General features: G+C 36.6%; 1 protein-coding gene across 2 annotated transcripts in view; it reads left to right on the top strand.

Annotated features, from left to right (window-relative positions):
* LOC102810898 (1-phosphatidylinositol 4,5-bisphosphate phosphodiesterase beta-1-like) overlaps nt 1–13,454 on the top strand; it is a 1,100,672-nt gene that overhangs the window by 814,324 nt on the left and 272,894 nt on the right. For both annotated transcript variants that reach the window (XM_006870398.1, XM_006870397.1), the window contains exon 11: nt 6,507–6,664. In XM_006870398.1, the coding sequence (XP_006870460.1) occupies nt 6,507–6,664 (158 nt within the window). The remainder of the gene's footprint in view (nt 1–6,506; nt 6,665–13,454) is intronic.

Here is a 13,454-nt window from a genome sequence, read left to right as displayed (position 1 = left end):
TATTAGCATCTTCTCCCACCTTTTCTTACTCAGACCCATCAAAGTAAAAATATTTGGTGAGAGTTACAAAGACTATGGGTAGAAGAGTCATATGAGGCAATTCACTGCACTGTACCCAGTAATCTTTGAATATGTTCTTACTTTCTGGCATGTCAAAGTCCTCCAGGTTCACCTTGTTCTTTGTGCTCCAGACATGGAGGCAGACATTCCCCCAAAGAATCCTGGCTCATTTTATTAGGAAAAAAAAAATAGTATGAATGACTTCAATTTAGACTCTGCAGTATAGGAACATTACTTCCAGATCATTGCAGTGAACAGCAAGAAGAAAAAAGTTTTTTCTTGTTAAGGCATAAGTTGAAATAGATTTTTTTCCAATCCTATCTTCCAACTTAAATCTTTGATGATATTTTGTTGTTGTGAAGGACAATGGAGTCGGTGCCGACCCATAGTGACCCTTTACAGGGTTTCTCAGGAGCAGATGGTGCTGCTCTTTAATTATTAATCTTGATATCTATCAAATTATATGCAGTTACTCCTTTGTTTAACTGACAACATAATAGTTCTCAAAAAATTGTTCAATATTAATAGAAATAAAACTACAGAATATAGTTAAAAATTTCCTCCACAGTTCCTTTTCCTTTTTAGCTGCCTTTCACATGAAATTAATATCAAACAATTTCCTGAAGAAAATTAACTCAATGGCAGCTAACAACAAGCGTACCAATGGGCATTTCTTAGGAGGTGGTACTTTCAGCTGCTAGGAATGAGAAGGGTCCACTTTTTTTTTTGGATGATGATGAAATAAATAACCTCATTTCCAAAAGTTTGCATATTAGTTTCAGATTACTAGCATCTGGTTCATATGCTTGATTTCTGACCCAATAGACCAATTACCTCTCCAATTATTTAATTGCTAGTAATACTCAAACCTCACATATTTTCAAATATTCATTTTAAAAATCTGGAGTCCTGGTCTGGCCCTGTAGGATAAGCACTGTACTGTGAACGATGAGGCTGGTCAAACCCAGCAGCCGTTCCTTGGAAACCCTATACAGGATTGCTATGATTAGGAACCACCTTGACAGCACTTAACAACAACTTGTTAAATCTTGTTCTGATCTTGCCTTTTGGGTTGTTGTGGTGGTTGTTGCTCTTGCTTCATTTTCTAAGCTGTCTATTGTTATACTGAAACTCGCAGTATATAAATCTACTTTCTCACTATATTACCTTGTCCCAATAACAGGAGTCCTGGTGTGGCTCTGTGGGCTAATGCATCAGACTACAAAATCATTTGAACCATAAGGTCGGTGGTTCAAGCTCAGCAGCTGTTCCCTTGGAAACCCTATACAGGGTCGCAGTGGGTCGGAATTGACTCATTGCCACTTAACAACAACAAATACCAGTCAGTACTTTTATTTTCCTGCAAGGAAACTAAGGAGGATTCCATGGTGGTGGTATGTGCCACAGAGTCAATTCATGGCAACCTTGGATAGGGTTTCCGAGGCTGTAAATCTTTACGGGACCAGAAAGTCTCCTGTTTCTCCCATGGAGCAACTGGAAGATTCAAAGTATTGACCTTGCAGTTAGCAGCTCCGCTTGCAATCTACTATGCTACCAGGGTTCCTTTGTAGGGGAATTCCATATAGTTAGTTAGCAAAATACTACATATAAATACTAACATAGATTCTTACATTGTTGCTTAACATCCTCTTTTGAGTTATAGGTCAAAACAGTCTCAATTCCTGTATTATTATTCATATCTTTATTTTCACTGCATGGATACCTAATCTGAGTCCAGGTGTGGCACTGTAGGATAAGCACTCTACCACAAGATTGGTTTAAACCATAAAGTAAACGGTTCAAAATCACCAGCCATCCTTGGAAACCCTACACAGGGTCACTAGGGGTTGGAACCAACTCAACAGCACTTTATACCAACAACAATACAAATCTAGAATGACTACTTCTCAATGACCCTGTACAGTGTTTTAGGGAAGCATCTGGTGGGTTTGAACTGTCAACTTTATGGTTCACAGTTCCATGTTGATCCTACAGCATCACACAGGAGTCATAATAGAACAGAATTAAAATTTTAAATCAATAAAATGAATTAAATTTACATGTTAAAGCCATTTCCAGAGCAAGTGGAAACTTTCTCTTTAGAAACATTATGGAAGAACAGGGGAAAAAAGGATATCCTATTCCTATTAAGAAATGCTAGCTACAAGCAAAGTTAAACACCTGTGACTATGATTAGGAATCAACTCAATGGCAATGGATTAAAATATGTTTTTAATATATGCGGAAAAACTCAGAGTTTCATAATTATTAAGAAGATAGCCAAATTTCCTCCCCATTGGCCTTTCTTTCTTTCTTTATTTTAATAGCAATTCTGAGCAATCTAAGTGAGGAAATTTTCAATATTTGTAATGTTTGTGTTTGAGTACTCACAGGAACTGTAAAAATTAAATATACAGTACAATGACCAATCAATTTAGAATTGCATTATTATTATGTCTATTTCTTTACTCATTATTGTTCCTTGGTGGAATATCAAGATATCCAAATCAGATGTCTGAGAGAAGGATAGGCACAAAATGAGTTGATTTTTAATTACAATGGACATTTTCCTAGGGTTTTTGATGTTCTTGGCAGTACATCAAATAGTAATTATGTTTTAAATTGTTGGTTTTCTGTGAGGAATCTACTCTTGTGACTTCCGACCAAATCCTCTCAGGAGAGAACAACGTGGAATCATTTCAACCTATACTTTTTCAGTTCTCCATAAATCTCCCATACTCCAAACCATTTGGGAAATAATGGTTACATCTATACAGGCAAGGCAAAGTGGTAATTCACTGGATAATGAACATCTTTATTCATCTTAGAAAAAAATTAGATTTGAAGGCTCAGTTATCCCCAATGATCTGATGAATTAAATGATCTGGTTGAATTTATCGAGTAATTATTCAACTCCTCTTCTTGCGTATATGTCCTGGGGTTTGAGGCATGACAGTAACCTTGTCTGTCATTCACTAGTTCAGACCTTGAGTGACACCCCCGTTTTCACATTTCTCCCACTTATTTATTGTTGTTGTTGTTAAGTGCCATCAAATCAGTTCTGACTCATAGTGACCCTATGTAAGTTAGAGATTGTTGTTTTGTATTAAGTGCCGCCGAGTCAGTTCTGACCCATAGTGAGGACCCTGTATAGGCTTTCCAAGTAGTGACTGGTGGGTTTAAACTGCTGACCTTGATCTTCAAACTGACTTTGCAGTCCAGCGTTTATCCTAAAGCTCCACATCAGGACTCCAGAGGAAGGATTAGAGAGGTGGTAACTCCACCTTCAAAAATGTATAGACATAGAGAGAGGCTATTTAGAGAATCAATAGGTTCACATTTAGATATTTTTGTTGAAAAGATTTCTTTTATTTTTTCAGCAATACCTTTTGACTTACCCATATGTTATTTTTAGGCGCCAGTGAGTCCGTTCTGACTCATAGTGACCCTCTGCACAACAGAATGAAACACTACCTGGCCCTGGCCCTGGCCTTGGTCCTGTTTGAGCCCATTGTTGCTGCCACTGTGTCAATTCATCTCATTGAGGATCTTCCTCTTTTTCACTGGCCCTCCACTTTACCAAGCAGGATGTCCTTTTCCAAGGACTGGTTCTTCCTGACATGTTCAAAGTATATGAGTCTTGCCAACCTGTCTTCTAAGGATCATTCTGGCTGTACTGTTTCCAATACAAACAAAAAGATTTGTTTGTTCTTTTGGCAGTCTATGGTACTTTCAATATTCTTTGACAACACCATAATTCAATTTCATCAATTCTTCTCTGGTCTTCCTTATTCAATGTCCAACATTTACATGCATATGAGGTGGTTGAAAGTACCATGGCTTGAGTCAGGTGCACTTTAGTCCTCAAAGTGACATCTTTGCTCTTTACCACTTTTAAGTCTTTTTCACTAGATTTTGCCTTATTTGATATCTTGACTGCTACTTCCATAGGTTTTGATTATGGATCCAAATATTGTAAATTCCAAATACTTACTGATGAAGATCAAAGACTACAGCCTTCAATATCAATTGCATGTCAGTGTAAAAAACAAACAAAAAACCCAAAAAACAAGCAAACAGAAATCTTCACAACTGGATTAATAAATAACATCATGATATACAGGGAAACCATAGGTTTAGAGGTTAGGGTTTGCAACATATAATTCAATCCATAACACTTAGTGTTTTATAAACTCAAGCCTATGTTTTATAATCCCTTTCAAAACATGAACTCAAGAAGTCTATCCAATTCCTCCCATCAGTGTTTTGGATGACAGGAAATCTTTTTGAAAGAAAACCTAGAGAAATGTTTCTGGAAACTGTGGGCTCTTTTATGATATGGCACTCTGGTGTGTCTTAGGTATTTACCTACTTCACTCCACCATTATTAAACCTATCCAGTTTACAAATCTATGGAAAGAACTGTACTGAAATTGTTAACAGTCCATAAAGTATTAATGAACTAGACTCAGACATTGCAAACTATGCTATGGTATTGGAATCAGCCAGTGATATATTTAAAACAATTTCCTAGTAGTACACATGAGAAAATTTGCTCTACTCTTTAATAACAGAGAAATTTTCTGCGGAAGCAAGCATTTTCAATGCTCTAGCCTTAAAATTATTTTAATTCTTCCCTTCCTTTAGCTAAGGTAGCCTTCCTGTAAGTTTAGTAATCGCATATTTATAAATGGCTATCTTTTCTCTTCACTTTCACTGTCTCCTTTTTGTTTACACAGCAAAGGCCTTTATTTAAATCTTTGTCATGACACAAACTTTGTAGCAATTATAAATGGAAAATTGATTATCCAGCATCAGTAACTCTCTAGATTATTTTGTCAGCATTTATGCTTTTGCAAACACCTTTGTGCATTAAAAAATGTCCTATTTTTCCCTTGGAGAAAGGTGATAATGCAGACCTACTTATTCAGCCTTTTGGTGCATTCACTAGGGCTCTATAGAATTAAAAACTGTTGTCCTTTTGTTATGCTGATGTTTGGGTATTATGACATGCATATAGGAATAAAATTAAACCAGTAGACTTAATCCCATTTTCTTTGTTCTTTATATTTCCTTAGGGCTGATGTTGTCCATTGCAAAACACTCAAGACAATTTTCATCAACATGTCATCTTTTATCTAGCTATAAAAAATGTTTTGTTTTCTCTTTTTAAATGATACAGGTTTGTTGAGAGTTTAAATTTTTAAGAATTAATTAGTATGGAGAATCAAAGACTGCAATTTGTATGTTGATGGTGGGCTTGTCTCAAAAATTATTCACCATTAATCTTTTTAATTAACTCATGTTAGAATTAGTTTCTTCCATTGACTTCTCAAATGAATCAAGAGTAAATTGACCCTCCTGTCTTGTGGATTCCTGACCTCTCAGGTGCTTCACTAGTACAATTCTCTTCACTGTTCTTGTCCCAGTACAACGCTCATGACTTCACTGTTGTTATTCTTAGTTGCTATTGCGGCAGGTCCAAGTAATGGTGACCCACGTGTGTCTGAGTAGAACTGTAGTTGGGAACTTTTGGAAGTAAATGTCTAGGACTTTCTTTTGAGGCACTTCTAGGTGGGTTCAAACCACCAACTTTCAGATAGTAGTTGAAGGTTTAACCTTTGGTACTACCCAGGGTCTCTTTTACAGTTAACTGTTGTTATTGTTGTTGTTGTAAAGTGCCATGGAGTCAGTTCTGACTTACAGCTACCATGTATAGGGTTTCCAATGAATGGCTGGTAGGTTTGAATCACCAACCTTTTGGCATTCCAGTGCTTATCCTAAAGTGCTATCAAGTCCATTCCAACTCATAACTACCCTGTGTAGGGTTTATAAAAAGTAGCTGGTGGGTTTGAACTGTGGTTCATAGTTCAGTGCTGATCCTACAATGCCACGTTGTTGTTGTTAATTACCGTTGAGTGGGGTTCCACCCATGCTGACCCTGTATAGAGTTTCCAAGGAACATCTGGTGAACTTGAACTGTAGGCCTCCCAGTTCAAGTGGACTTTGCAGCACATTAACTAACAGTGCCACACCAAGACTATAGTTGTTGTTTTTGTGGTTGTTGTCATGTGCTATGGAGTCACTTCTGACTCATAGCAACCCTGTACAGGGTTTCTGAGGCTGTAAATCTTTACAGGAGCAAAAAGCCTCATCTTTCTCCTGCAGAACAGCTGGTAGTTGCGAACTGCTGACCGTGAGCTTAGCAGCTCGCTGTTAATGAATGTGAGTCATTGTTATGACTATACTGGTCTACTTTCTATCTGCTCCCTCTCTTTCCCCAAACCCCTACTAAGGAGGCACAATTATATTCAGGTTGAGGCAAAAGAAATATTTTCTCAGTTCTTAATCTCCTAATTTTCCCATTGGTAAAGAACTTTCTAGAAAGCCTCATTGTCTTACTTGCTTTGTGAGATTCAGGAGTTTGTTTTGTTGGTGTTTTTCAGCTGGCCAGTTGGCTGGAAACTCCTCTGTAGAGATGTATCGCCAAGTGCTTCTGTCTGGTTGTCGTTGTGTGGAGCTGGATTGCTGGAAGGGACGGACTGCAGAAGAGGAACCTGTCATCACACATGGATTCACCATGACAACTGAAATATCCTTCAAGGTATGGTGAATAAATGCTGCTAAGGAAAGGAAATGGGGAGACCTGATCCCTTTGGGTACAGACTCCTGATGTAGAATCTTCTATAGAGCTATATTAGTTCTTTGTGTCCTAAACAATGTAGCTTTGAGCGAAATATAAATGGATGGATTCCTATTGTCATTTTTTTTTCCTTTTCTTTTCAGTATGTATCATTTTCTTTCTTTTTTCATTCTATATACTTTGGAAGAATTATCCATATTTTTGCATGGTTCTTATTTGCTTTCTTTCTCCTTTTTCTTCATATTATGTTGATTATTATTCTTTAAGTGTTATATGATCTTCCATTTTGTGATTATAGAATGGACTATTAAATATTATATGTCAATTTTAGCATATTGGTACCTAGGAACACACACCTCTAGTCAAACCCATCTTGATAGACATTTGTGACAAGGGAGAAATCACATCATGGGAAACTATGTGGTGTCAGTTGGGAGAATGTACTTAATAAAATTTGGAGTTGTATCAGGTAATTTTGGTGACTATTCTAGAAAGCAGGGCTTATTTCTGGATAGGTGCTATAAAAAAGTAAGAGTAATAAGAGTAATTCTTTATTTGGGTATCTTAATATAGTCTACCTATATTTTGGTTGAGTAAATTTATGTTTTGCCACATACAGAACACATTACCCCATCATATCATCCCAAAAGTCTAATTATCTTTTGAACCATCTAACTCTTATATAATTGAGATTTGGGACATATTCCATTCTGGTATAGAATCTTTCTTCATCTGTGAATCTGTGAATCTATGAATCTGTGAAATACAAGTTCTCTGCTTCTAACATATAAGGGTATATAGCAAGTGCAAGGTAGACATTTCTATTATAAATGGAGAGATTGGAGGGAAAGAAAGAATAATGGGCACCAAGTAAGCTCAAAACCCAGTAGAACAAACTCTTAGCTATTGAAGCTTGAAAATATTCTTCTGTTCTCTAGAATTATCTAGGCAATGACCTTACTTTCCAGACTCCGGATACTGACCATGCTGTCTGGGATTCTGGGTAGAGGTCCCTTGACACTTGGCTTCAGCCCTGTCTCTCAGTCCAGCTGGGATGGCAACTCTGCTCTCTCAGCTTTAGGCAGCCCATTCTTCTAATCCATCTGAGTGGCAACTTCACCCCCTTGGTCTCTGCCCTATGTGCAGTAGTCCCATCCTCTTAGCACACCTGAACAGCAGTCCTACACAATGGAACCAAGTTCGTGAGATGTGACTCTTTGAAACCTCAGAGATCATGGCTCCACCCTTTGAAGCCTGCTTCCTATACTCCTTGGAACCATTCTACTGATCTTCAAACTTCTCCAGCGATTAGTTTTCTTTTCTTGAATGACAGCAAATGGAGTCCCTTTGTCCTGTTTTCTGCCTGTAGAACTCAAGGCGGTAGACAACTTTCTTCCTTTCATCCTGGCCTTCACCTCTTCTATCTAATTCGATGGGTTTTCTGCTGTTGTAGTTAATTAGATCCATCAGTCACAGGCTTAATCTTCTTAACAAAAGATTCTATAGTCATGTCGTTGATGCAGATTCTAAAATATGTGTCCTGAGTTAGTGCAACAGAATTTTCTAAGTCTTTTAAGTGTCATTTTAATTTTGCATACTTTGCTTTAAAGTCATCTCTTTCCTCTCATATTTTATTAAAAGCAGCAAGGAAAAAACACATGGCTGCGTTAAGATCTTGTTTAGAGATCTCCTATAGAAAATATTCAACTTTATCAGTTACAAGTTCTACCCTCCAACAAATGTTTGAATGTGATTCAGACAAGTTCTTTGTTACTGCATAAAAAGCATCACCCTTTCTTCACTGTTCAGTCTTGTGTTTATCATTTCATTTCAAAGCCTCACCAGAAGCACATACACCATCCATATTTATAGCAACATTCCGCTGAGGGTACCATATGTATTCTCTAAGGAGATACAAATTTTCTTTATAACTATCCTCACTGCCTGCTGAGCCCTCACTAAAACTGTATTTGACATAATTCTACCAACACTCTCTTCAAGGCAGTCTTGGCTTTTATTATTGTTGTAGTTATTGTTAGGTATTGTTGAGTCCATTCTGACTCATAGCAATCCTATGCACAATGGAATGAAACATTGCCAGGTCCCTCGCCATCCTTACAATTGTTATGTTGAAGCGCATTATTGCTGCCACTGTGTCAGATCATCGCATTAAAGATCTTCCTCTTTTCATTGAGCCTCCACTTCATCATGATATTATTCTCCAGGGATTGGTCCTTCTTGACATCAAAGTCTTGCCATCCTCTCTTCAAAGGAGCATTCTGATTGTCCTTATTGTGTATTCTTCTGATGATACTTTCAATGCATTTCGCCAACACTATGATTCAAATCCATCAATTGTTCTACGTTCTTCCTTATTCATTGTTCAACTTTCACATGAGTTGTTTGAAAATACCATGACGTGGGTCAGGGGCACCTTCGTCCTCAAAGTGACATCTTAGCTCTTAACACTTTAAAGACGTTGTATGCAGCAGATTTGCCTCATGCAATACATCCTTTGATTTCTTGACTTCTGTTTCAATGGGTGTTGACTGTGAATTCAAGCAAAATGAAGTCTTTGACAACTTCAATCTTTTCTTCATTTATCATGGTGTTATTTATTGTTTCAATTGTGAGGAGTTTTGTTTTCTTTACATCAAGGTATAAGGTTTTATTACTGTTTTGTAGTTAAGTTCCAACAGGAACCAGTTCAGAATCATTGTGACCCTGTATAAGGTTTCTGAGGAGCAGCTGGTGGGCTTGAACCGCTGATTTTCAATCAACAATCCAGTGCTTATCTTACAGCACCATACCAGGACTTCATTACCAGTCATCTTAAAGTTCTGCCAGTCTCCGCTCATTATCCAATTCCAAGAGGGCTTCCACATTTTAAGTATTTGTTAGACCTGCATCTCACTCTCTATTACCAATTCTGACTTACTTATCTCATGTATCGAAACAGAAATACCAAAAATGCGTGACTTTAGCAAACAGAAACTTATTTTCTCACCATTTAGGAAGTTAAAAATTTGACTTCAGGACACTGTGTCTGGAAGTCTTTCTCTTTATATTGGCTCTGAGGAAAAGTCCTTGTCTCTTTTCAATTTATGTTGCTTGACTCTTTGGTGACCTTCATGTGACTTAGCATCTGTCTTCCCCATCATTGCTTGCTTAATCAGATCTCTTATATCTTAAAACAAATCTACTCAAGGCATAGCTTATGCTAATACTACCTCATTAAAATAACAAAGAAATCCCCAAATGGTATTATAGCCTCAGGTACAGGGGTTAGTATTTACAAAAAATGGTTTTGGGGAACAAAATTTAATAAATAACCTACATCTCAGAACAGAACTAGGCCAGGGTTCTTAACTCTTGCCCTAAGGTACTATGAAAACAAACTCCAACACTGTGGGTAACTATGGAGGAATAATATGGAAGAATGAATTTGGTGAAATATATTAAATATGCCGTGGAGTCTCAGAAGAATGAACAAATGTGTGTTAGAATAAGTAGAGCCAGAATTGCTCCTTACAAGTGAGGATGATGAGATTTTGTTCGCGTGTATTTTGGATGTCAGAAGACTCTGAAACTTGCTCTCCAGTGTAGATATGCTAAATCAAATGGAAGAATTGAGGTGGTAAAAGAGCTAGATATAAAATTTCAAAGAGCAGTTTGAGAAGACAAAGTCAAATATCATTTTAAAACTGTGTAAAGACCTGGAGTTAGTAAACCACAAGGTAAGAACTTGCTTAGCATTTCTCAGGCTGAGGGAACTGAAGAAAAATTCAAGCCTTGATGTGCAATATTGAAGGATTCTATGGGCAAAATATTAATGATACAGGAAGCATCAAAAGAAGATGGAAGAAATACACAGAGTCACTGTACCAAAAAGAAATGGTTGGTTTTCAACCATTTCAAGAGGTAGCATATGATCAAGAGTCAATGATCCTGAAGGAAGAAGTCCAAGGTGCATTGAAGGCATTGATAAAGAACAGGCTGTGGGAATTGATGAAATACCAATTGAAATCTTCAACAAACTGATGAAGCACTGGAGGTACTCACTTATCTATGCCAACAACTACCTGGCCAACTGACTGGAAGAGACCCCTATTTGTGCCCCAGTCTAAGAAAGATGACTCAATGAAATGTGTAAATCATTGCTCAATGCCATTAACATCTCATACAAGTAAAATTTTGTTAAAGGTAATCCGAAAACGACTGTAAACATTGACAGAAACTGTCAGAGGTTCAAGCTGGATTCAGAAGAGGCCGTGGAATGAGGGATATCACTGCTGATGTCCGATGGATCTTGACTGAAAGCAGAGAATGTCAGAAAGATGTTTATCTATGCTTTATTGACAATGCAAAGGCTTTCGATTGTGTGGATCATGACAATCTATGGACAACATTGCAAAGTATAAATATTCCAGAACATTGAATTGTATGTTCTATGCTCATGAGGAACCTGTGCATAGATCAAGAGGCAGTTGTTTGAAACGAACATGAAACATTGAATGGTTTAAAATTAAGGAAGGTGTGTAACAGGGTTGTATTCTTTCACCATAGTTACTCAATCTGTAAACTGAGCACATAATCCAAGAAGCTGGATTATATGAAGGAAAACGTGGCATCAGGATTGGAGGAAAATTTATTAACAATCTGCGATATGCAGATAATACAACCTTGCTTGCTGAAATTGAAGAAGACTTAAAACACTGATGAAGCTCAAAGATCACAGCCTTCAGTATTGGCTTCACCTCAATGTAAAGAAGACAAAAATCCTCACCACTGGACCAATAAAGAACATTCTTATCAACAGAGAAAATATGATGTTTTCAAAGCATTTATTTTGCTTGGATCAACCACAATGTTTTGGAAATAGCACTGAGAACAAAAACTGCACTAACCCCACATTTTAGCCCTGAGACATGTGGGACTTGAAAAAATGAACAGCTATCACTTGAGAGAACAATAAAAGAAAAACAAGATTTTCAAACAACAGCCAGTTTTGCGTTTAGATAAATGCTCAAATGTAAATTGACAGTAATAAAATGTGTTCCTGTGTTGTATCTAGCAAATTTGACTTTTCATGATTTCTCAAATTTAGGTATAACAGTAATTACAGAAGAATATAAGGGTAAATCAGAAAGTATTGCTACTTGGGTTCATACATGCATGAGTTTATAAAAAGGCAAAGAATGTTCAAACATGTGTCTGTGATCAGAGGATGGTTGTAGACAAGTTCTCTCAGTAATATTATCATCTTAGTCTCCTTTGAGTATTTTCAAAAACAAAAAAAAAAAGGTTCAATTCAAACATTGGCTTTTAAGGGGATGTTTTTAGGATTTCCAAAAAGGGTAATTTTGATAGATTTCCTTGACGTACACACAGAATGGTCACAGAGACTTATTATTTATAAGTTTTAAGAAAACTGAAAACCACGTTGGTGAGAAAAAGTCAGGAAAGCTAGGCTGAGGAATTTTTGTTCCATCATGACATTGTGCCTACTCATTTTTGGAGGGTGCTAAAGGCTGTCCTATGAGACTTCAATAGGAAATCTTATCCCATCCACCCTACAACACTAATCTTTCCCCTTCAGACTCCTTTTTTGTACCCCAAACTGAAGAGCATTGAACGTTAACATGATTTGAATCCCTCAAGGATGCCAAAATTGCTGCTTTGATGTGGTATAAATCAAAATTTTCAGGGAAGAGGTCGAGAGATGGAAACACCGCCTTCAGAATTGTAGATAAAGGGCATGTCAAGAAACAATAGCTTCACATTTCGATAATTTTGTTTAATAAAAGTTTCTATGATTTTGAAACAATGATTCTTGATTTACTCTTTGTTTTCTAATTCTGTATAATTAGTACTTTATTATGTATCACATTAACTCTTTAAAAAAAATGTCATATACTCATAGCTCCAGATAATTCAATTCATCTAACATGTACAAATTTATTTCTACAAACTGCCCAAGATGTACCATCCTCCAAATCAAGTCATTCTCCATAATGACCCTCATGATATTCTAGTTTCTATCTTTGCATCCATCCATACAGATTTTCCTGAATTATCTGGCATTTGTTTCTATCTTAATAAAAATTATTTGCTTTCTTTATACTTTTATACTGTATTTTAGACATTTATATCTCATGAAACTTAGTGTGTTTTAACCAATGTTATTTGTCATTCTTGTATGCCTTACTCTATTAGTTTGTGTCACCAAATTACATATGGGTATATTCATTTTATGAACATTTACTGAGAATGCTTTACATGGTTTTGAATCTATGTAATTAAAGCTATAGTCCTTGTTCCCAAGGAACTAACCTTCACTTAGATGAAGAGAGAAAGGTTTTGAAAAAATGAAAAGTCAATCCTACTTTTAGCGATCATAGAATTATTTATAGAAAATTTTAGAGCTGAGGATTAATAAGTGAGTATCACCTTTCCAGATGCACCAGAGGAAGAAAGAACACACCAGGAAAAGTGAACATATTGTTTTAATGTACATTACCTACATTTATTCATAGCTATAATTCTTAATCCTCCGTATCTGACAGGGAACAAGAAAGACTTGTTAACTCCCTGAATCCCGTTTTTGTTTTTTTGTGGGTTTTATTGTGAATTGAGTAAAAGTTTACAGGGCAGATCATCAGTTTTACATTAAACAAATCATACACCTTATTTCATTAAAATGATTATAATCCCCCATGTACCATCAGTTACCAGTGTTTCTCTTTAGTTT

Source organism: Chrysochloris asiatica, unplaced genomic scaffold, assembly GCF_000296735.1.
Source record: "Chrysochloris asiatica unplaced genomic scaffold, ChrAsi1.0 scaffold00141, whole genome shotgun sequence".
NCBI classification, from domain to species: Eukaryota; Metazoa; Chordata; class Mammalia; order Afrosoricida; family Chrysochloridae; genus Chrysochloris; species Chrysochloris asiatica.
Note: the sequence above shows the minus strand (reverse complement) of the source record. Positions and strands in the feature narration are given on the sequence as shown.